Source organism: Populus euphratica, unplaced genomic scaffold (assembly GCF_000495115.2).
Source record: "Populus euphratica unplaced genomic scaffold, PopEup_1.0 scaffold208.1, whole genome shotgun sequence".
NCBI classification, from domain to species: Eukaryota; Viridiplantae; Streptophyta; class Magnoliopsida; order Malpighiales; family Salicaceae; genus Populus; species Populus euphratica.
In genome coordinates, this window is record NW_011500091.1 from 247770 (window position 1) to 274559 (window position 26790).

The window sequence follows — 26790 nt, forward strand, 5'->3', positions numbered from 1 at the left end:
ATATTTATTGTTATCATTGTTTAACCCTTACATTGATCTTCCATCTTAAAGTTCTCATTAACTTTTTTTTCTTTTTTTTCATTATTATTATTAGTACTATTACTACTACTATTAGTATTGTTGTTGTTGTTGTTGTTGTTATTACTATTGTTGTTGTTTATAATTGAAATTTTTATCATACCACAGTATGGACTAAAAGAAAGTAAGGATTCGTCAGGAAAGTAATTATCGATTGGTGTGATGTCAGATGTCGAATCTGTTGTCACTCTTCACAAAAGATCCGTATCAATATTTTTGGTGTTTTTTTCATTTGTGATTTCTTCTTGAGAATAAATCGTTTACACATCTTTAGATTCATCAAACTCTATTGTACTCATGGTAGATTTTAATTGATCATAAACTAATTCTTTAATATGATCTACTTCTTGTAAATCATTATCATCTCCAGGTTGCTTACAAATGTTGAAAATATTCATCTCCGATGTCATGTTTCCAAATGATAGCTTCATGAGTCCATTCCTACAACTAATCAATGCGTTAAAAATTGAAGGAAACGAACATCCTAAAATAACAAAAAATGAATTACATGTTTCAACAGGTTGTGTGTTCAAGACAACAAAATCCACAGGATAAATGAATTTATCGACTTGTACTAACACATCTTCAATTATTCCTCTAGGCACTTTTACAGATCTATCGGCAAGTAAAAGAGATATAGAAGTTGGTTTTAACTCACCTAGATTGAGACTCTGAAAAACTGAATATGGAAGTAAATTCACACTAGCACCAAGATCAAGTAAGGCTCTTTCAATTTTATGCTCTCCAATAAAGCAAGAAAATATAGCACAAATAGGGTCTTTATATTTCAAAGCATTATTATTTTGAAAAATGACACTTACTTATTTGGCTAAAAAGGTTTTCTCTTTCACATTCAGTTTTCTCTTCATAGTGTACAGATCTTTCAAAAATTTAGCATAAGAAGGAACCTGTCTAATAGCATCTAGCAAAAGTATATTGATCCTTACCTGTTTGAAAATTTCAAAAATTTCAGAGTTGTGATTGACTTTCCTTTGTTTGGTCATGGCATGAGGAAATGGAAGTGCTGGCGGTGAATCAGTCGTTTCTTTGCAATTTTCAGATTCAACCCCTTCCTTACCCTCAGAGATTGACTCATCATCTTTCTCATAAGGTTCAAGAGAGGGTTTTTCAATAACCTTACCACTGCGCAGAGTAGTGACTGATTTGACTTGATCCATGTGTTGGCTTCCGGAACTACTTGCATTTGCATTGTATTGCCCTTTGGGATTTTGTTGTGTTTGAGATGGAAACTTACCTTTCTCTTGGAAACTGAGAGCAGATGTTAATTTAGCAAGAGTATCTTTAAAATCTGTCATGTTTTGAGCAAGTTGAGTATTGATTGTCTCTTGCTTTTCAATGAATGCATGCAATGTTTCCTTAAGATTTCTTCTAGGAGGTGGAGCATAAGGAGGTGCATATCCATGATAATTTTGGAAATTATGGTGTGCTTGAAACTGTGGTTGTGAAGTTTGGTGCATTATTGTTATCACTTTCCAACTGAAATTTGGGTGATTTCTCTAACCAGGGTCATATGTTTGCGAGTATGGGTTATGATTGGGCCTTTGGAAACTATTTAAAGCATAAGTTTGTTAATGGAGACATTCCTTAAAAGAAGGTAAAGTTGGATAATCATTGGTTGAATGTTCAATTGTTTCATAGATTTGACATACAATATCTTAAATATATTTTAATTAACCACTCTTTTTCAATTTCAGTGCCTTGACTTTTCTAGCTAAAGATGCAAACTTGGCTTGGACGTCATGATCTTTCCTAAAGTTGTACATACTTTTACTAGATGTATGAGGTTGAGTTTTACTCGGTGCCTCATAAGTACCTGCGGTGTCCCAATTTTGAGCATTTTCAGCTAACAAGTCTAGGTACTCCATTGCTTCATCAGGGTCTTTATCTTCAAAGTTCCATTGCACATCAATTCAACCATTTGCCTATCTTTAGGTGTTAACCCTTCATAGAAATGTGAAACCAATCTCCATGTTTCAAAACCATGATGAGGACAAGTACTAAGCAAGTCTCGATACCTATCCCAATTGGTAAAATGTTTCTCCTAGTTTTTGAGTAAAATTGGTGATTTGTTTGTTGAAACAGTTTGTTTTGTGAGAAGGGAAAAACTTCTTTGTTAAAAGAGTTTGTTCTGTGAGAAGGGAAAAACTTCTTTAAAAACTGTTGTTGCATTTTATCCCAAACATGAATGGATTCTGGTTTCAAATTTTGTAGTCATGTTTTAGCTTTATCTTTTAATGAAAAAGGAAAAAGATTTAATCTTATGGTGTTCATGCTACAATTTGAGTCATTATACATATGTTGTAGACCTCCTCAAATTCCCTTAAATACATGTATGGATTTTCTAAATCTAAGTCATGAATAGAAAGTAAAAGTTGAATAATGCCCAACTTAAAATTAAAATGAGATGCATCAAGAGGAAAAAAATATGCATGGGGGTGCACTTGTTCTTGTGGGATTCATGTGGTTTCTACTTGTGCTATGAAAAGAACTTAATTTGTTGTTAACATAAGTTATCACCATAAATACCTGACAACATTTATAATTATTGGCTTTACTCAAATAAGATAATCAATATAATCATGTTAATAAATTATAATATGATTGGAACCTCTTTTGTGTGTAGTTTCTAGTTGAATAATTAAAAAGAGTTTATATTATACTTATTTAAAATACCATTAGTGGATCCTTTAATTTTGACAATTATTTTTGTTATTATTTATTTTTCACATTAATCTTACATCTCAAAGTCCTCTTTAACTCATCATCATCATCATATACTTAACCTCCCTATGATTCGACCTCGGTCTCACCGGATTATTTATTACTTCGATACTTCTAAACTTGAAAAAAGATATCAATCTTTTAGTTGTGTCACCGCGAGTTTTATTCTCTTTCTCCACTAGACTTTGACTTCTATAGCCATCTAACCTCCCATGACTGTCAGTCTTTGCCACTAACTCACTATCAACCTTTAGTTAGAAACCATACCATCATAGGATCTTCTTTTTCCTCTCCTTTAGAGGTTTCTTCTCCTTCAATAACTAATGTCAACCAATAACTCCTTTATCAACATCACAACTGCTCCCATATTGTGTGCCACCAACAAATTAACTAAACAACCACTTCTTCCACGCTAGGTAGTCTTATTCTCTCCTTCTCTTCTTCCCCCTCATGGTTGTTACATACAGAATTCATTCTACATGCAATGGTTAAAATAATTAACATGGTTACTGAGTCAGGCCAGTGACCATATGGGTCGTGGGCTAAACGCATTTAAGCCTAGCTCAATTGGTTGAGCTAGGTCAAGCCTAGTTAAAAATAAGAGAGAGAGAGAGAGAGAATGTTGTTGAGGCGCTGGTCGGCTCAACCCAACTAAGTCGAGTTAGACTTCGTCATTGAGGCGCTGGTCTGCTCAACCCAACTAAGTCGAGTTAGACTTCTTTCAGCCTAACCCAGATTGTTGGGTCAGGTCTAACCCATTTAATAAATAAATAATAGTATACTAATATTAAAATATTAAAAAAAGTTATATTTTTTTTTTTAAAATTCAAATTCTCCAAAGGGCATTTTAAAAAAAAAAATTCAAATTCTCCAAAGGGCATTTTAAAAATATTTATGGCCCCCTCACATGTTTTTTCGACTATTTTTTATAATATTAGGATATAGATTTACACTGTAAAATACAAATCTAGTATTAAAAATATCCGATTTTCTCTAAAAAAAATTTAAATTTAAAAAAATTCAAAAATTCATATAAAAAAATAAATTTCCTTTTTCTGAAAACACAAAAAAATATTTTATCTTTCTGCATATGACTAAATTCTAAAATGTTTTCATACATATTTTTTAAAGAGAGATAAAATTATTTTTATCATGTTTTAAAAAAATACAAAGTGGATATCATAAGTAGTTTATAATTATTCGTTAGGTTTTAGCTAAAATATAAAAAATCCTTTAACAACTATTTTGTTTAATTAATATTTGGAATGTTAGAATTTAACTCTAGACTTTAATACTTGTGGTATAAAATTACATTGTAAAATACCCTTAAATATTAAAGATATAAAGTGAAAAATAAATACGGTGCTAACTTTTAGATTTTAGAATTGTGAAGATTTAACCCAATAAGGTGAAGACTTCCTCACGAAGGAGATTTTCCTTAAATCTTAAAAAAATACCAATAAAATGAAACATGACTTAGAAAAACAATCAAACAACAATGCAGTCTATCTTAGATTGAGTGCATTCAGGGTGATATATTTTTTCCTTACACAACTAGTCCCTTACTTAGACTCTTATATACTATATATTTTCTAGTAACTATATTATTAGATGGTGGCTCACTTTATAATTATAATTTAATGATTATGCTCAAAATCCTCTTTCATCATCACTAAGGAGATAGACTTATCGTTTGATGATGTGGATGCCATGATAATAACTATAAATGTTATGTATTAAATGAATTGTAACTATTTGTGTGGAATGACGATGTGATTGAGTTGCTTTCGCTAATGCAAAGGCCAATGTTGTTGAGTCTCCAAAATTACTCAAAGACCAAATGTGTTTTGGTTGGTTTTGCAAATGCGAAAGCCAAGTTGTGTTCTTGCCCAAGTTATCTGAGAACCATAGTAAATTAAGTTGGTTTTTTTATAAAACAAAGATCAATAATAAATCGTTACAAAATATTTAACAATTATGTTGATCAAAATACACTAATTGACTTAAAATTGAGAATAAGGTTTTACTCATATCGAATATAAATATCTATTATGATTGTGAAATTAATGATTATTGCTCATGAAATTTTTCTATAGAGTTTCCATTAAAAAAAAATAAGTGCTCTCATTTTCATGCATGTTTAGAAAACTAATTATATTAAAATAAAAACATATGTTTCATAAATTCTTTGTTATAGTATTTTCTTGTATCGCGGAACCTAATAATAGGTTGTAGTTGGACTTTAGATTTGAAGCTTTTATTGTGCATGTAAATAATTTGGTAAACATAACTCAAAGCTCTCTCTTACTCTCTTTTTTTTCTTTTTTAGTGATATTTTCTATCTATGTTTAGAATTGTGTATGAAATTTATATGTAGGATATTATCATGAAACTTGGTGTACATCCTTACATAATTTTGTTTATGGAAAGCATCAATAATATAATTAAAATTGAACATTAAATTCGTTTATTTAAGAGAAATAAAAATTATGCATAAGTTATCAATGGATTAAATAGAGAATAAATAAGAAAAGCATAACACACACACACACATATATATATAAGTTTAAAACATGTGGTTAGATTGTAATTTATTTTTTTTATAATTCAAAATAAAAGTTCATGAGATTGGATTTATTACTTTTGTAACTTTTATTTATAATCAAATTACTATGGGATGAACATGATATAATTATTGAATGATGTATGATAAAATAAGGGTTGAAAAAATAAGTGTAGTCTATTCTTAGTTGTAATGATATGAAATATATTCTAAAATAATTAGATTATATTTGTGATAATCACGTGTGATATGGAAGAAGTAGTTGATAACTTAGTAAGTATAAATATAAAGAAAACTTTGTCAAAAGTTTTGCATAATTGTTAATAAATTTAAGAACATGACTACGTGTTGAAGTAAGTGTGTGTAACGATAATAAAAGCTCGCATTCGATGGAAATATATAGAACTATTATAAAATTTCTTGTTTTAATATTTTTTGGTTGATAAGAGTGTTAAAGGTTTTATGTGTTAACTTAATTTTATCCATCGTAATATTTTTTTTATTTGTTGTTATTTTTTTTTGTTATATTATTAATTAATCAAAATTTGTTATTATTATTACTTTTTTTTGTTATATTATTAATTAATCAAAATTTAACTTGATTGTTAAATTTCTTTTACATCTTTAAAAACATAATTATCTCTTATGATTTTTTTTTAAGTTAAAAAAGTATTTTAATATTTAGTTAGACTAGTGGCATTGGAGAGCACCAATCTAATGATTGCTAAAAAGTTAGAAAGGAAAAATTATTGGAAATTTATTTTAAAAACATAGTTGATGAGTATATTTAAAGTTAAATTAAAAGGGCAGTTGTTTATTTTTTAAAACTGTATTGCAAATTATTTTTTAATAAAAATTATTTAACACAAAATATTAACATTATAGAAATAAATTGTAAGTAAATAAAAAATTGATTTAAAAAAACTCATAATTGACAATTTTTTAAATAAAAAACCAAAGCTTTTTTATCTTAAGTTGAAAGAAAATAATTTTTATTTTGGTTTATATAATGACAAGGTAAAGAGTTAAAAATAAACTCGTGAGATATCAAAGTTTTTTAATAAAAAATTACCTAAGTAAAGTATACTGAAGCTTACTTGCTGATCTCAACTTGGACTTTGATTTGAAATAATGTTTTTGATCACAAATAATATTTTTGTTTGGATTTCTTGTAAAATAATATTTTTATTCATAAATAATAACTACAATATTCCTTCTAAAATATTTCGAAAAACACAAGGAAGTAAATCAAGCAAAGCTCAAAAGCTGTACTGACGAACTTGAAATGGATGAACAATTGTATATCAACCAAAACCAAGTCTATTATATAGGACTAAACGTTCTTATCTTTTACAAAACAAATATGGGAACAAAATTTAGAAGAAAAGAACTCCTCTCTCATTTAATCGTGCTACTATCAACTAAGGAAGCTAAAAACAACAAAGAAAACGAGCACAATGTACAGAAGAACAAATGAACTGGGCTGCCTGTGCAAAGAATATTTGACTATGCTTACATGTGTAAAGGGCAATCATAAAACACTGGAAAGATCAATCAGTAATTCAGTAATGAGTACTTGACTCGCAAAACAATCTTTCCTTTATCAACCCCAAGCTTAGCTCCTGTTACCAACCAATGACCTGGAACATCTTGTGGTCCCTTTGACATTTCGCTCATGTCGACGATTTTTGCCAATTTGCCAGCATGGCTATCTTCTTTCTTATCACTGGAGGGTTTCTCACGTGAAACAGAAGAGGATGCACCATTGCTTCTCTGCGAAGAAGAGTTGGAGGGGCTATGGTCCCATACAGACCTCCTTATTGTACAGCCTGGAACTTTTGAGAATAGGAGTTTCAGGTGTAACACATTTTTCGCACCAAAATCCCAAACACCAAGCTGAGCCCCGGTCACAATGTGAACACCAGATAGGTCTCCGATGGAAGTGTCAGCATACTCTATCGGTGCGGTGCTTACATGGGAAAAGTTCTTCCACTTGATAGGCTCAAACCAACGGCTGTCTTGCTCCTCAGGACCTTGCCACTTGGGAGCACCTATGGCCACATGTGCATCCCAGTGGGGTTGAAGGACTTTCGGAAGGAACACTAGATGCTCCAAATGGATGGAAAGTCTGTTTTGCTTGCTGCCCTCTAGGCTAAGTCTGAGACCTGTAACTGGCTTACGGCCAACTGTTACCTGCAGCATCATAAAGGTTTGACTTTAGTAGAAATGAAAATGGTCTCTGCTCATGCTGGCAGGGTCTGGCAAAGATGGTCTGCATATGCTAAAAGGAGAAATTTTCCACTGGAAGAAGAAAAACACTTGGAACTCTGCATGGTTTGGAGAGACCATTTTGAATTATCCACAAGTTTCGCTTCTTTCATTTTATCCAGCACTAATACTTCAGAAGGACAAAAGCCCACCAAAGTACTTTCTTGTCAGGTGCTAGTGTAAATAGTAATACTCTCATAGCTAAAGCTTTCTTTTAATGGCTTTTCATGAAAAGTACTGCATGCACTTTAAGTTCTCAAAACCTCTATCCAACATCCATCACCACAAATGATTTAAGGACGATTGCAATTTTTATAGTTTGGCTATCCTATGGATGAAAATTTACAATTGGTTGCTTTTTAAAGATATGAATAATCATCACAGGATTAAAAATTTTAGTATTTTCAAAACGGTGGTTTTGAATGAATGGTGCTTGAGATGACAAACTCACAGCAAAGAAAAACATATGAAAAACTATTTGTGAAGCTACTATCCACGAAATTCTATTCATCACATGCAATCATTTCAACATTACTTTCCATTACCACATGAAGAAGATACACTTTGAAAACATACCTGATCTGGGCTTATATACAGCTTGGGACCCATCAGACTGAACTGAAGAGATTGACAAACAGGCTCCTTTCTTAGAAGATTATTCTGCTCTGGAGCCCATCCTTTAGCAATTTGAAAATCCAAGAAATACTGCAAATCCTCTATGGGTGGCTTGTCTGATAAAGGGAAAACACACAAAAGAATATTTCAACAAGGAAATCCTAGATTTTTTCATCATGTGGTGTGCAGCACAAGGACTTCCTAGAAGGTTGCCCATCCTAGAGCTAGAACCACATAAGCACGTTTATACTTCAGCAGTATTATGGGATCCATTATACTACTGTTGATGTGATCGCACCTAGGAATCTAGAATTTTCAGAACAGTAACTTTTTGGCAGATAATGGTTCAGATTAATTTTGCAAGGAATATTTAGGATTAAACAAACCAATTTCAATCAGATCATAGTGAATTCATCTCTCTAGACTTTGTTGGTCAGAGACTGAGCTATAAGAGAAAGATTGTTAGCTTTTAGTGAATGAATTTTCATGCAAAGGCTCTTAGTGAATTATTTGTCATGCACATGACTCACTTGTTGCAAGAAAAATAAACAGCTTATCATACAGGCTATAGAAAAACTTCTCACTCAAGAATTGTATACTGCTTTAGCAAAGAAGAAAAGAATAATAAGCACAGCAATGGTTTCATTTAAGAATTCTTGACCAATTCAAATATATTATACATTAAAAAGAAATTTGAATTTCAAACCAAAAAAGGGAATGCAAATATGGGATTAGAACTTACATTCCAAGTATAACTCAATTGCCCGGGCCAAATGCTTTATTCCAGGCACTCCTTCAAGCAGAGACACAATCGGTGTAAACGTCATGTTAATCACATCTGGTGCCAACTGCACTGTCTCTGCCCACTTGGCATGACTCTGTTCAAGATCGTCACCTCCTCTCCTTCTAAATATCACTGTTACGTCCTACAGCAAGGAATTTAACGTAAGTATTTCTGTAACTCCAGAGTAGAAAAATGAGAAAAAAAACAGTGTGTCAGAGACATGAATTTACAATGTAATAAGATAGGGGTTTGGTCAAGAAAAGAATGGGTGAAACAATGAGAGCTATCAATTGATGGCCTGGCTTAGATGAACAGATAAGTGAGCAATGCAAGAACACTAACCTTGTCCTTATATTTCAAGGGGGCAGCAACTGATGTATTTTTTGAGTCTTGAAACCTCTGATCTGCTATGTCTTTCACGTAGTTCTCAATATCGGATGCTGACAAAGGAGATGCCTGGTGCTGCCTAATATAAACAACATCTCGTCCACCAATTGTTGCAGAGGTGACAATATGGGTACCATAGCTTTCAATGAAGCTGGAAAAGTAGAAAAAACCACAGATCCCAATAAAAAAGCTGATGTTGCTGAACTCTTTGATGTGATAAAGGGATTCCATTGGATGAATTTTTTCGTAGTAATGATGATGCTCTTGAATAGCATTATTGGAAATAAAAGATGACTGGTTTCAAAACCACAAAACTCATGTATTTGATTATAAAGTTTTCTTACAGAGTTCGTTTCTATAAGCAATTCGAGCCACAACAAAATACCTTGCCAGGGATGCAGGATCCCATGAGTATGGAACAGCACGCTTGACTTCCTCACGCAAAACTAGGTTTACTTTGGATATCTGAACCTTATACAGGGGAATGAAATGCCCAACCATTGCAAGGGATTTTGTTCCAGCTGCATCAACTTGCCATGAGCCAGTGAAGTTGAACATGCCATTAAAGCTTCCGAGAGGAATTCGTTCTGATATACCTGACTTTTCATTGAATCGTCCTGCCATCTGAAAATTCAAGCAATAAGCTTCTTTTACATCATATTTTACTACATTAGTAACTCAAGTACAGATAGAAACTCCGCTAATATTGAAAAGGAAAAAAAAAAGGGAACATGCTATTTGATCCAGTCCATAAACCATGAAATTTTCTTTATAGTCAACTTTAGAGAGAAATCATTAGGTCTAACATCAATGGAAAAAAAAAGGAGATTAAATATAAAGCACAGAATTGGAGAGCAACTAATGAATAGAGAATTCACTGCACTGCAAAATATCACCATCTTTCTACAGAATTGATTCACCATGAACACTGGCAGATGACAAAAAGCTAGAAAGCTTGGGAAACCCAGATAAAATATGGACTCAGACTGGAAAGCATTGCTGGTGATGGTAATGAGAGAGGAAATATAAGCATGTCAATCTATTGTTCTTAACCAACATATCCATATGCAGTCATTTACCTTCCATATCCTAAATCAAAGAGTTCATCATCTCTGGGCTCTTAAAGTCTATTATGGTGCAAATGAGCCCATAAAGTGCTTGAGACCATCTAATTATATTCTCTTCTGGCAGGAAATCCAATTCACTGACCATGTATGCAGAGGATGAACTATGGAATGAGACGTTTGGACACCTATCCCAGTTAGCTTAGGCCTTACACACACACACACACACACCCAACCAAAACCTTCAAAACAGTTGCTATCAAATATGCATATATGAGTTGGGAACGTTTACGAACAAGATAAGATTTCTTCTCAAAATCACAACAATCCTAATAGAAGACCTTGCAGAAGTTATAGAAACTTAAAGTACTCCATACACTCAACTCTAAGAAAAATCATGAATGCCCCTTGGGCAAATGGCCAGGATACTAGACATAAAAGTTATGCCACAATCTCCAAGCACTTAGCAGTTACATCAACAATCCTTATTTTAGGTTTCGTGTCACATCAATGTGAAAAACATAATCAGCTGCGTGCACACAACCAGGAGTTACAGAGAAATGATCTAAAAGCTTTAGTTGATTGTCTCCCTCAGACAAATAAAATTATGTAATTCTTTAGGCATCACAAAATTACCAATCTAACTTAACAACCGCTGCTATGATAAAACTAAAATTGAGAACTTTTCTCAAACTTTCTACCTGAATGTGCATATTCAGTAACCCCATCCGAAATTAATCAATGCAGTGTTGGGGTCGAAGGAAAAAAGCTCATTCTAACCACAACTTTTCCCAGATTAGTTAGCCACATACAAATTGCCGGCCAGGAAAAATCAGAACAACATATTTCTGTGATCTTTTGACATTAGACTTGAAGACAAATCAAATTAACTACTTAGCCATGAAAGTCCTAACAAGCACAAGGTGAAATTCAAAGAGCATAAATTTTAGGACTGCGCGAATCACAAGAGACTGAACCTAACATAAGAAAATAAAATAGAGAAATCCAAGCATGCCCAGATATGGAAAGAAAAGAAAAGAAAAATTCACCTCATGGAAGGAGCATACAGGAATTCTCTCAAAGCTTCTTTTCTCTTGAGAGCAGTCGATGTCAAAAGAAAGACTAGGCAGCACAAGCCCGTGAGAGATATCAAGATCCCTAGCATGTTCTTCATCAATATGAACCAACCTGGACCCAGTAGCTCCTTTACAATATAAAAGCCTTATATCAGATGTAACATCAAAGCCACGACCCAAAGCTTGAATCGAGTTGCAGAGAGTGGTAGTCAAGGCATCAGAACTCAAGTTCATCTTTTTTTCCAAAAACGAGAACTATTTGTTCTGGCGTGCTTGCTTGGTTGGTTCATTTATTTTTTGCCTTTTTTTTTCTTTCTTTCTTGTTTTTTGTAGAGCGGTGGGGTAGTTTGGAACTTTGGACATGGAAGTTGGTGACTTTTGTTTGCTGGTTTGGTTTGTTTTTGTGTTAAGTTTGACTGTAACAATGGTGCTCAAAACGCGTTATTTTTGTGTTCGATTGTGAGAATTGAGCCGTCAGTCTCCCCTTGGATCCTCGCCTTGTCTTTACTTCTACTTCAAGTGTTCATCTCATCTACAAAATTCTCTTTTAGACAACTAACTACATTGACTTTGATGCATGGATTCTACTTTCTCTTTCTCAAGCCCTGAAATTCGGGGAGTGTAGGGTGTCATAAATATGAGAGATGAAATCATTTATTTACGTGGATATTTATTAGCTGACAACTATTTATTATTAAATAATATATAAATTTGGAGAGTGTAGTGTGTATCAAATTATTAAGCTATAAATAGTATGTACACACACATATATCTTATTGTATTAAAAATCTAAATATTTAATAAATATATTTGTATAATATAAATATACATCTTAATTTAAGTTAGGCTGTTTTTAAGTGTATTTTGATAATATTCATACCTTTCATTATTCATTGGGTAAGGTAATTATCTTAATGATGAATAAAATTGAAAAGAATAAAATAATCTAAAAAAGATTAAAAAAACATAAATAGAAATTAAAAGAATAAAAACCAAATTTAAAATAAAAAGTAAATAAAATGAAATGAAATGGATGAAATTAAAAATATAAAATATAAAAGATTAAAAAAAATAAAAGAACATCAAAAGAAAAAGGATCACATTGTATAAAAAACAAATAAAAAAAAAAGCTTATGTACCTTGTCAAATAAAAGAGAGAGAGAAAAAAAGAAAAGAAAAAAAAAAATCACCATAGCCGCATCATCCTTTCTCCACCACCATGCATGCCATCACTAGAAAGCTTTTATTATGCCACTTTAAATGCCACCATGAAAAATGATGTTTAACAATCGGAGGAGCTTATACGAGCTTTTAGAAGGGCGCAAGCTCCTCTCATTTGTTAGGGTATTACGCGCGCTAATAATTTTTTAAATATATATATATATATATATATAAACTCAATTGCTCCTAACTTTAATTGACAAATATAAAAAAAAAAAACAAGTGTAGCTCAGTAATTATATTGTTCAATAAAAATAAAAAACCAAAAATGCCCTTTTCCCCATGTTATATTTTTTGTTTTTAAAGGTAGGTTAATAATTTCACTGCAATAAAAATATGAAGATACCAATTTACCCCTAAATAAATTAATAATACCATTTGAACCTGTGAAAATATAATTTTATCCTAAAAAATTCAACCTATTATGGAGGGAAAAATCATTTGTGCACTATAGTAATTCAGTACATGGAATCTTGCTCTACAATAATAAAATGCTGAGCAAATTTTTTTTTTTTCAATTGATACTTTATTTTAATTATTAAAACTCTAAAATTGCTTAAAAATACACTAGCAAGAGCTAAAAAATAATAAAATCATAATATATTTTATCAAAATATTAAATTAGATTCTTAATTATGGTCTCATCTTATCTTTGACTTTTTTTTACAACTGTTATTAATATTAAAAGAAGATTTTTTTAAACTAAGAGATTCACAAAATTTAACATGCCTATATATATATAAATACACAAGCAAAGGCCAATAATTGAAAGCTAAAGAATAATAAAATCATATTATATTTTATAAAGATATTAAATCAGATTCTTAATTATGGTCTCATCTTATCTTTGACTTTTTTTTACAAGTGTTATTAATATTAAAAGAAGATTTTTTTAAACTAAGAGATTTACAAAATTTAACATGCCTATATATATATATTCAAAAAAGATTTAATTTAGTGATTTATATATATTCCCCATACATATAATTTAAATATAGAAATAATAAATTACATCAAAATTAAACAAATCACTAAATTAAATCTTTTTTGAACGAGACTTCTAGGTATTATTTTACATTATCTTTGATTCCTTTAGATTAAAGTATTCATATCTTTTTAATAAACTCTACCTTTTAAAAGAACACTTAGGTCAAAAGATAACATCAATTCTTTTATATAAAAATTATTATTAACATTTGCCTCACATATATTAAAAAAGAACTATTTGAAATAAGGGGATTTGTAGAAATTATAATGCTTATTTATTTATGTTAAAAGTCACATCATGTACCAATGCATTTACCTTATGTATATATTTTGTTTGAAAAATGAACTTCTTTGAACACAAATAATTTACAAATATTGGAATACAATAGTAATTGTAGTACGAGAAATTAAGCATTTCAATTTTATAAATACTAAAATATCAATATTAGCATCTAAGATCCAATATTTTATAGATTTTTACTTCTCTTGAAGCTTTTCAAGAGTTTTCAATTATAGAAATTACTAAATATGAACAATTAAAACAAAAAAAATAGATTAAAGATTATCATATTTTTACTTTTTATATAATTTTTTTGACTATTAAAAAAATTTAGTTCAAAACAATATTTCTAATAGTTCTATATTATTAATTTAATCCGCATCTAGTAAAACAAAAAATAATACAAAAAAAGGATTCTTTTGTCAAATGTTAACATAATATTTTTATCCATGCTTATCTCTTTAATATTTTCCTGACAAAGAACACCTTGAATTAAGATTTGTAGAAACAATAATATTAATATTACAAAGCTAAAAGTCAATGGAGAAATGATAAAATTTTGGTTCACATCATTTATGTTATATATAAATTTTATCTAAATAAATAAATTTTTAAATAAAATAATAATTCACAATATTGTAATATAATAGCTATTTTTTGTTGGAGAAGATATTTTAATTTTATAAAGAAAAATATACATACCAACATGTAGAACTTGTTTAGCATGAGATATTTTAATTTTATAAAGAAAAATATATATGTAGAAATTGTTTAGCACGATTGTTTTTTAAATAATTTTTCATGTTAAAATGTATGTTAATAATTTAAAAAAATAATTATTTTTAACATCAGTATATTAAAATAATTTTAAAAAAATAAAAATATATTAATTAAAAATAAATAAAAAACTTTAATTTCTTTTTAAATATTTTTAAAATACGAAAATAAATAATTAAACTCATCTAAAGATAGCCAAAGGCTAGTTTAGTTAAACTCCAAAAATTCCATTTGAGGATCTGCCTCATATGGAGCCACAATAAAACACGTGTCCCCTGCTTTAAGAACTTTCACATTCAATTATTCAAAATATTAATAATTTGAACCACTTGAATCAACTGAGAAGTGACCTAAATTAACTGTTTGGAGCTTTGATAATTTATTTTTAAAAATATTTTTTATTTAAAAATATATAAAAATAATAATTTTTTTAATTAAAAAAAATTAATTTTAACATTGCATAATAAAATAATTTGAAAATACTAAAAAAATATTAATTTAAAATAAAAATAATTTTTTTAAAATATTTTTGAAATGTATGAGAGTCATCCAAATTGCTTATCATAGTAATATTTAGAACCCTTATGATCTTCACTTTCTTCTCAATTAATAGTCTTCACAGGGAATGTTTCATGTTTGCTGTCTTTGTAGATCACATTTTCAATATATAACAACTATTGATGAAGATCAAAATTGCTTTGTTATTGTACATTACCTGGTTTTTTTTTCTACATGTATTTTTTTCATCTGACTTTATTGTTTTTATACTTTAAATGTATTTTAAAAATAATTTTTTATTTTTTATTTACTTCAAATTAATATGTTTTTATATTTTTAGATCATTTTAATATGCTGATATTAAAAATAAATTTTTTAAAACTAAAATAAATATTATTTTAATATATTTATATGTGAAAAACATTTTAAAAATCAATAATGATTATATTTCTAAACATGCTCAAAGTCATCAAGAGACAAAGACCAGCAAACACAATTACAGGAATGACAAAATTATCTTTCAACATTTGTGTCATTTTCATGGGTAAATCTATGTGTCTAATAGCAAAATAAAAAAGGCAGGAATTAATGCTCCAAAACAATATTAGGTTTTATTAGTCGACACAATAATACAACATAATATACCTAAAAGAAAGGAATAACTACATGGAATTGTACTACCTTAATCGAGCACATATTTATATATGGAAAAGAAATCAAGAGGGTAGGAATGTATCTGTAGTTATAATTCAAGATCTAAGATGGAGATAGGATACCTAAAAGAAAGGAAACGATCGTGCAATTGAATATTATAGATACATAAAAGCAAAATCCTTGTGATCGTTGCTTAATCGAGTGCATAATCATTTTTGCAGTGAATATTTCTTCGAGTATTTTATGTACTCTAGCATAGAAAATAAAACAAAATAATATAGCTCATAAAAATATTTAACAGTTTAGCAAACTTTGATGCTTGTATGAGGTTTTTTCTTTCTTTCTCCCCTCTCTCTTCATAAATTATTACGAGAAAAGAGGAGAAAAAAATACTAAAAAAAAAAACACAAAAAGTAAACTAACATTCCAATAAGAATATAATAAGTATTTTAAAAAAAACCTCAGCAAAAAAAAATCTAAAAATACTTAAAAAATCATGATGAAATAAATTTAATATTACTTAAAAAATCACATCAGCAAAAAAAAATCTAAAAATACTTAAAAAATCATGATGAAATAAATTTAATATTACTTAAAAAATCACAAATAATGATTAAAATAAATGACACAAGTTACTCAAAACAAGTGAATCCTGAAGTAGACTATATAACCTATTCAAAATAAAAAAAAACCCTGAAATGAACTATACAAGCTACTAAAAAATAAATGAACCTGTCACTTTTGATTGCTTCATGTAACTTATTGTTAATAACCTTCCTTGTGTTGGGTGTATCATCATCAATATTATATGATAATAATAAAAAATTTCTTTATTTCTTTTTTCTTTGTTTTTCTCTTTTTTATTATAAATTGTATCGGGTTATTTTAAAATTCAAGAGAGTAGCTAGCAAGTGTTTTTTATAATTCTTTAAACTATATTATTTTTCTAAATATTTTTTAGATTACATTATTTATCAAATTTGTTTTTTTTACCTTGCGAAAAAACAAGAATAACTCCCATTTATTGATTGTCATAATTAAGGTAGAACCGAGTGCACCTAACTGAAAATCCTAACATGAAGTGTAGCTCGAAGAAACTTCATTTGAAGGCTTGGAACCTCACGCTTTATTCCATATTGACAGTGTAGATATATTGAGTTGATTGCTTATATTGACTACGATTAAACAGAGGCAAGAGAGGAGTTGTAGAGTCAAAGGCGTAGATTAAAGAATAATAATAAAAAAACTTATTTTATTTTTTCATCTGTTCTCCTTGGATGTCTGACTCACTTCGGAACCAACCACCAAGGCCCGAGACCACATTTTAGCCAAGTCATGGGATCAATTTTACATTTGATTCTGGGCTCTAAGGGCATCAAAATTTTTGGTTTTAGGATATTGGGTCATTTTGGAGTCTTAGATTTTCCACTGTACGTGGTTAGCATTAGATTTAAAGCCACTATAATTGACTGAAAACAATGTCAATTTTCTCATATAAAAAGATAACCAAGGATTTGAGAGTCGCCTCTCAGCAGTAACGTCACGGTTTAGATTGGAAAAAATGCTAGCAAAATGCAAGAAAATCCTTTGATATATGTTAGTTGACCTAAATATTTATACTTGATAGTGAAATTGTGAGGAAAGTTTTCCCAGTTATTTGTAGCTTTGTACTTATTGGTTAACTGTTAGGGGGGGGTGGGGGCGGGGGACGGGGGAAGTGCAAGCCTAAATGCTGTTTCTCTTTCTCATCTCTCTCATTTGCTCTGGTTGACATACAAAATAATACAGGAAATGCACATTTCATATGTAAATATTACCATACTATATCCTTTTATTTTATTTGTATAGTGGTTAAATAACACATCATACATCTTTATAACTGTCATAATCTCTTTTTGGGTTATTTTTTATATAAAATTTCTACATTTTTTCTTTTCAAAATAAAATAATAATTGCAATATGACTAATATTTTAATAAAATCAAGTTGGGAGGATTTTAAATATAGAAAAAATCAAGCTGCAATTTTGAATGGAATTAAGAGCATTATTGTATCTATTATACCAAAAAACTAAAGAGACAATGTAGATTCAAAATCAAATTAAATAATTATTGGATGAATCTACATAAAATTAAGTCTAAGGACATAATTAGATTTTTAATAGGCCAATTTAATTAAATCATGAGCCAAATTAAAGTTTAATCATGTTTAATAATTAATTTGGGTCCAATTGAAGAATTTAATTAGGTGTAAGAACTTAATTAAACTTTAAATGGGTCAAATTAATTTTATGAGGAACTTAATTAGTGAAAAATTAAGTTTGGGAGCCTAATTTAAGCTTAATTGAGAAGATTTGAATTTTAGAAGATCAAATTTAATTTTACAAAGTCAATTGGTTCAAATCAAGGGTAAAATTGCAAGATAATTAAAATTTAAATATCAATTAAGGGTTCAATAAAAGAAATTCATAGCTAAGGATTATTTTGCAAAAGACACTAAATTGTGGGAACCCAATTGGCTGAAATTAAGGTAGAAATTAAAGAGATTTGAAAGTTTAATCATCAAATAGAAGCTACATTAAAGAAATCCAAGACTATAGACCAAAATTAAAAGGTCATTCAAATCCGAGGCTGAAATTGAAGTTTATCAGGGGTAAAATTGCACAAAATTAAAAGTTTGAAGTCAATCAGGAGTATAATTGAGAGAAATCACAAATCAAAAAACTAAATTGAACTTTACCAAAACAACGCTATTTTGGTAATTGGTCATCATCTTCTTCTTCTTTTTCCTTGAAAAGACTACTTTTGAATTGCTTTTTAAGGGCATTTAATGCTTCAACTCTCTACCAAATTTGATAAAAATTGCATGAAAATAATAGTCTGACATCTTATTACACCCTAATATGGTATTTTCAGGCAATGGTCATGGTGTTGGCTAACACGACTAAAAGATTGATATCTTCTCTCAAGTGCAGGAGTGTCAAAGTAATAAATAACCCAATAAGACCGGGGTCAAACCACAAGGAGGTTAATTGTATAAATTATAAATAACAACAACAATAAGAATAATAATAACAACAACAATAGTAATAGTAATAGTAATAGTAGTAATAATAACAATAATCATAATAATAACAGAAGAAGAAGAAGAAGAAGTTTATTACAACTTTAAGATAAAAGATCAATGTGAGGATTAAACAATAATAACAACAAATGTCAAGGTTAGAGGATCCACTAATGGTATTTCAAACAAGTATAGTATAAACTCTTATTATTCAATTGGAAACCACACATAAAGAAGGTTCCAATCAGATTATAAATTGTTAACATGATTACATTAGTTATCTTATTCGAATAATGCTAATACTTGTAAATATTGTCAGGTATTTATTATTATAACTTATGTTAACAACAAATCATGACTAATTATTGAATGGGTGGCCACATCTTGATTTGGTGACAATCCTTATCTTTTTGTTTGAATAAAATATCATTGATAACATCAGAATTTGAATTAACCTTCTACATGAAAGTTTTAGAAAATTGTCTGAGCTTTCCAGAAAAAAATTAAGGTCATTTGGATTTCTAGAACTCGAGATATAGGCTGAACATTGAACAGTGTCTAGGCTACAAGACATATTTAAACTTCTATGTTGTTGCTAAGTTTGGACTTACAGACAACAGAATTGACTCTTGACTTCCCATGAAAGTTTTAGGCCTATGTTTTAGATTTCCATCCATATAAAGCAGACCTAAATCTGAGATTTACAACTCCATATATGACTCAATAACCAAACATTGTTCCAGTTTGGATTACACCAACATCTCTTTTCTAAACTTGGTCTTCTTTTTGTCCTTTCAATTTCAGTACTTCAACTCATCAATTAATCCTTTTATTTGTGTGATAAGCTTGCATTTAGGATGAATTTTTACCATAAATTAAAGGTACTTGATGGTATCAAAATTGTTATTATAAAACATGTTTTAGTTAAGGAGTTATTGATACTTCAAGTGCAAAATAATGATATAAAACCTTGATAAAAATGCACTTTTAAGTACTAATCATCGGCCTAAAAAAGCTAACTTAAATAATCTTCAACTATTAAATTTGACCGTTCATGATGTCCACTTTGAGCCAACAATTAGGATCCTTCAAGGTAGAATCAAGGGCTAAGATTTGGCACCGTTAAAGACAAAATGTTTCTCTTCCATCCCCTATAAATAAGATTGGATTCCATGCCCTAAGCATAAAGAAATTGAGTGTAAATTTGATAGAAAACCAACTTCTCTCCCTAGTTTTTTTTTTCTTTTAGCCGACAATTCTCTTTTTTTTTTTTTATCTCTCTCCACAGTGTTTTCAGTCGCCACAACCTTAGCACAACCATGAACAACTACAAGGTAAACCCTTTTAGTTAAGGAGTTATTGATACTTCAAGTGCAAAATGATGATATAAAACCTTGATAAAAATATACTTTTAAGTACTAATCATCGGCCTAAAAAGGCCAACTTAGATAGTCTTCAACTATCAAATTTGACAGTTCATGATGCCCACTTTGAGCCAACAATTAGGATCCTTTAAGGCTGAATCAATGGCTAAGATTTGGCACCATTAAAGACAAAATGTTCCTCTTCCATCCCTTATAAATAAGATTGGATTCTATGCCCTAAGCATGAAGAAATCTTATGCAAATTTGACAGAAAACCAACTTCCCTCCCTAGTTTTTTTTCTTTTAGCCAACAATTCTCTCTTCTTTTTTTATCTCTCTCCATAATGTTTTCAGTCGCCACAACCTTAGCACAACCATGAACAACCATAAAGTAAACCCCTTTATCAACCCATCTCTTTGCTAGTAATAGAAACCACAACCTCCAATCTCTTCTTCTTTTTTTCCACCATAAATTTCTTCTTCTTCCTGCACCACAGGAACACAACCACCATCTCATTAATGTCGTGAGCCACTAGCATTTCCACTGTTCTCTGTAAGACCAGAGATGACAATTGTAATCAATGATTCTGCCAGCAAATGTAAACTGGGTTGGACTCGTTTCGGCCTTGCCCAAATGGTTGGGAAGGGTCTAGCCTACCCCTAAAAAAAGAAGAAAAAGGAGGAGGGTTTATTGGGTTGTTAGTTGGCTAACCCGACTAAGTTGGGCTAGCCCTATTTAAGCCTAACCCGTATGGCTTGGCCAGATCCACCTCAATTTATATTTCATATAATAATAATAGAAAACAAAAAACAATCCAAAAAACATCCGAGGGTTATTTCAAAATATTTGTGATTTTCTCGTAAGTTTTTTCTATAATTTTATGTAATATCGGGCTGTATATTACATTGTAAGATACAGATCCAATATTAAAATATCTGGTATTCTTCAAAACTTTTCTATTTTTTTAAATTAAAAAAATCTCAAAAATATTTTAAATTAATTTCCCTTTAAAAAACAAAAGATATTTTATTTTCATACATATAGTCAAATCATAAAAGTTCTCTAAGCATATTTTCGTAAAAAAACAAAACATTACATTTTTCTCATGTTTTAAAATGTAAAATGAATATCTTAATCAGTTTATGATTATCTATTAAGGTTTAGGCAAAGCATCAAAAATCTTTCATTAATCATTTTGTTTATTTTATAATTAAAGTGTTGGGATTTAGGTGTAGACTTTCATATTTTGGGGTATAAAATTACATTGTAAAGTATATCCTCAAGTATTAAAGATACAAAGTACAAAATAAATATGATGCTAAAATTTAGACTCTAGAATAATGAGGATTTAACTCAATAAGATAGAGACTTCCTAACGAAGAAATCTACTTTGAACCTTAGACGAGACCAATAAATAAAAACATACAACCTAAAAAAACAATCAAACAACAATGCAGTTTACCTTAAGTAAGGTGCACAAGGGGTGATGTGACTTCTCTTTACACAACTAATCCCTTACTTAGACTCTTGCAGATCATAGGTTTTCTAGTAACTATAATACTAGGTAGCCACTCCTGAATCTTATAATTATAATTTTATGATTATACCTAAACCTTCCTTTTTCAACACACACCACTCAAGAGCCAGATGTTGTCATCACTAGACGACCCTCGCGTACGCCTCGCTATAATAACAAAAGTGAATCTTGTTATTGGTTATTGGTTAATAACATGACTAATCAAAGTCTCACTCAAATGAAACTAAACTTAAAATACCATGATGATAGCAGAACGAAAGTGATGCTCTCCTAATTAAAGTTATGATTTAAGAGAGTCGACACCTAATATTATGGTCACTAGAAAACCTACGGTCTGCAATAAATCTAAGTAAGGAAACTAGTTGTGCAAAGGAAAGACACATTATCCATAATGTACTCTACTTAAGGTAAGCTGCATTGATAATTGATTATTAATCTAAATCATGTTTTTATCCATTGGTTTCATCTAAGTTTCAAGGTAGATGTTCCTTTGTGAAAAGGTCTCTTTCTTATCGGGTTAAATCCTAAACGTTCTAAAGTTATATTTTAGCATCACATTTATGTTTTTTTGTATCTTTAATACTTAAGGGTATATTTTACATTGTAATTTTATACCCCTAAATATTAAAGTCTACAATTAAATCCTAATACTTTGAATAATAATTAAAAAAAATTCTTGTGAGATTTTTGGTATTTTGACCAAATCCTAATGTATAATAATAAACTCATTATGATATCCATTTTATATTTAAAAAATATGATAAAAATACAATTTTGTTTTTTAGAAAATATGCATGAAAAAAACTTTAGAATTTGATCGTATGTATAAAAACAAAACATATTTTTTATGTTTTTGAAATGAGGAAATATTCTTAAAAAGTTTTGGATTTTTTCTTTGAAATTTAAGAGAAAACCAAGTATTTTAAATATCACGTCTCTATCTTAGAGTATAAGTTTATAGTATGATATTAAAAGAAATTCTTTTTAAAAAATATTTTTGCGTTTTTGAAATTAGAGAAAAAAAATTTTGAATTTTTATTTTGAAATTCTAGAGAAAAATAAATTATTTTTAATATTGGATTTGTATATTACAATATAAGTCTATAGTCTAATATTAGGCAAAAACTGTTTGAAAAAACTCACGAGGAATCCACAAATAATTTCAAAATGATCCTTGAACTTTTTTTTTTTAGAATCTTCTTTTAGATTTTTTTAATGGCGTGTTTGACTAAACCCCAAAATACAAACAAATTAAAACTAAAAAAAAAAAACTTAAGGCATGCTTAAAATCAGAGACATTAAAATTTCTTAAGGTCTTGTTTTGCAATAAACCTTAATGATCCAAACAAAATTTTATTTTCATAACGAAGTTGGCACAAGCCAAAAAGCCACCGTTAGCTTTTGGGTTTGGCCTAACCCAGCCATATGAGCTGGCTTATTAGGCTTGAGGCCGAAACCCTCGCATTTAGGTTGGGCTCAAGACCTACCCAACTTGATTTTTGTTGGGTTAAAAAATGACCCAAAAAGCTTTTATCTTATAAACCAAGCTAGCTACGTGGGGTTATATAGTATCCTAAGTCAAGAAGAAATGAACATTCAAAATCTTGCTTACAAATTGTCTTCAATCAAATATAGGACCTTGAGTCCAAAATACAAAAATCTTTAAATAAAGTAAACACATTCCAACTAAGAACATAAGGGTTTTTCAACTAACAACCACGCAAAACATGGTTCGATTTAGCTAAGGAAAAACTCTTATCCATTAAATTCACTATGAACTCGTAAATATTGTTATTATGTTGCTCACATCTTATAAGCCCTAAAATTACATCCCCTTCCAATATAGCTAAATATATTTCCTACTAGCACATCTTATCTTTAAGTTTAACTCACAATCAAAACTCATTATGTATATGTAAGCAACACCACTAGGGTTAACAACACAATGTCACACGAAATTGTCACATCAATAATAATCTTCATAACTTTACTATTTCATATCTTTTCGCATATCTTCAATCTGATTTGGCCATACAATAGAACTAGAGCCTCACATTTATTCTTAGTATTATATGATCTATATCTTAGCATGATAGGTTGCAAGGATGTTTATTGTATGCTCACTAATGCTTCCAACATTAAGTTTCAACCACTCTTCCAATGTTATGGAGAGATGATAATTTGCTAGCAACACTATCAGCATCTTATGTATCAAGTTAGTGCCATTATGCACCTCTTCCCGTTGTGATCATCCTGCAATGTATGCCTTTTACCATTAATCCCTTCCAAATTCATAAATTCCACTAGAACACAACTAGTGTTGTGATAACAAATATAACAAATTGTGATTTTATAAGCAATTAAGACAATAATTCAACCTCACATACATGAAAATATGGCCAATTTTGTTTTTTTGTTTATTTATTTACCGACTCATCATGATAAAATCTTTCATTTTACAATTATGTCAAAATCAATAAATCCTTTTCTCTTTTATTTTTCATTTACATTAACCTTTTTAACACTTTAACATATGTTTCATTTTTTATTCACAACTTTCACCTTTTTAGAATTAGTGAGTTACTTTCTTAAATGATACTTAATATATTTTTCTTTTCTATTTTAACCTTCCTTTTTGACTTATGAATCCACATGATAAGAATTTCATTTTTCTTTAGCCTTCCATTTAGGATTACCAACTCTAATTGTTTATCATATTCACTGGCAAGATGGAATGTTAATGATATCTTTCTTATCTCAGTACGTTTATATACTTTAACATATTGGAACATTCATTTAATATCCACCTTCTTTAGCATAATTTACTCAAACAAACCTCCTTAGGGAATATCCATATTACTCATTTAGGCCCCTTTTCATAATACTATGATTTATCAAATTAAATAGATATATTTGTTCAATTTAATTAAATTTTAGTAAAGTTTTTCCTATAGTGGACTCTATCTAAAATATTATTTGTGTAATAACCTATAAGAAAATCAACATCACAATCACAACCACTCGTCACCATGCAAAACAATCCACTTATCAGTTCATAGGTAGCTTCAAGTATACAATAAACTATCATTCCTCATATTCATACAAAACCTATATTTTATCCATCCCAATGTAATAATAAATTTCATACTATATTAATTGAAACATCATACATGCATAAATAATTCTAAATTATTACAATTATAAGTTTATATACAAACATTCCTAACTTATTAAATCTATAAGTTTACTATAAGTCATCCAAAAACATATTAAAAGGAAGATAACATTTTAAATACATAATAAAAGGTGATAAAACTAAAGTTTACCTAGCTATAACAAAAGAATATAGCTACATCACTATTGTGTAACCTAAAACATATATACATATGGTTGCTATCAATTTAAATTTGCAAACAAATTGAGTCATATGCAACTAATATTAATATTAGAGAATCATAACAATTCTTCCCAAGCACCATCATTAAAACATAATTTTTTTTTGCCTCTTATTGACCATACTACCTATTTATGATTATCTCGTAGGGTTTAGCTAAAGCATCAAAAATCTTTCATTAATCATTTTGTTCATTTTATATTTAAAGTGTTAGAATTTAGCTGCAAACTTTAATAGTTAGGGGTATAAAGTTATATTGTAATGTATACCTTTAGGTATTAAAGATACAAAGTACAAAATAAATGTGATGCTAAAATTTAGACTTTAGAATGATTAGGATTTAACTCAATAAGATAGAGACTTAGACAAGACCAATAAATAAAAACACATCCTAGAAAAACAATCAAACAATAATATGATTTATCTTAGGTAAGGTGCATTAGAGGTGATGTAACTTTCCTTTGTACAACCAGTCCCTTACTTAGACTCTTGCAGATTATATATTTTCTAGTAACTATAATACTAAGTAGCAACTCCTAAATCTTATAATCATAATTTTATGATTATACCAAAACCCTCAATTTCAACACACACCACTCAAGAGCCAGACGTTGCCGTTACTCGACAAACCCGAGGCGCGCCTCGCTATAATAACAAAAGTGAATCTCGTTATTGGTTATTGGTTGATAACATAACTAATCAAAGTCTCACTCAAATGAAACTAAACTTACAATGCCATGATGATAGCAAAACAAAAGTGATGCTCTCCCTATTAAAGTTTCTCTACTATACCAAAATATATTAAGCACTTGTCTTTGTAGAGACTTTGTCACCACGAAGATTGTTATGACGTGTATGTTGTTGAATGACATAGTTGCCTCCTGGAATAAAAGGGTTTGAGTTTAATCATAAAGTTATGATTTAAGAAAGTCATCACCTAATATTATAGTCACTAGAAAACCTATGGTCTGCGATAATCTGAGTAAGAAAACTAGTTCTGCAAACGGAAGACACATTATCCCCAGTACACCTTACTTAAGGTAAGCTACATTGATGATTGATTATTAATCTAAGTCATATTTTTGTTCGTTGGTCTCATCTAAGTTTCAAGACAGATCTTCCTTCGTGAGGAAATCTTTTTCTTATCACGTTAAATCCTAACCATTCTAAGGCTATATTTTAGCATCACATTCATTTTCTATTTTGTATTTTTAATATTTGATGGTATATTTTACAGTATAATTTTATACCCCTAAAAATTAAAGTATGCAACTAAATCCTAATACTCTAAATAATAATGAAAAAGAATTGTTGTGAGATTTTTGGTGACACGACTAAAAGATTGATGTCTTCTCCCAAGTGCAGGAGTGTCGAAGTAATAAATAACCCGGCAAGACCAGGGTCGAACCACAGGGAGGTTAATTATACAAATTATAAA

The 26790-nt window shown here is 29.6% G+C and overlaps 1 protein-coding gene across 1 annotated transcript; it reads right to left on the bottom strand.

Annotated features, from left to right (window-relative positions):
* Positions 1–6680: 6680 nt before the first annotated feature.
* LOC105109139 (MACPF domain-containing protein CAD1-like) lies at positions 6681–12071 on the bottom strand. The gene is made up of 6 exons (XM_011003736.1): positions 11551–12071; positions 9823–10061; positions 9393–9588; positions 9009–9192; positions 8228–8382; positions 6681–7576 (listed from the first exon to the last, which is right to left on the bottom strand). The coding sequence occupies exons 1-6, from the start codon at positions 11809–11811 to the stop codon at positions 6938–6940; spliced, it is 1674 nt and encodes a 557-aa protein (XP_011002038.1). The 5' UTR covers positions 11812–12071; the 3' UTR covers positions 6681–6937.
* Between the last annotated feature and the right edge of the window lie 14719 nt (positions 12072–26790).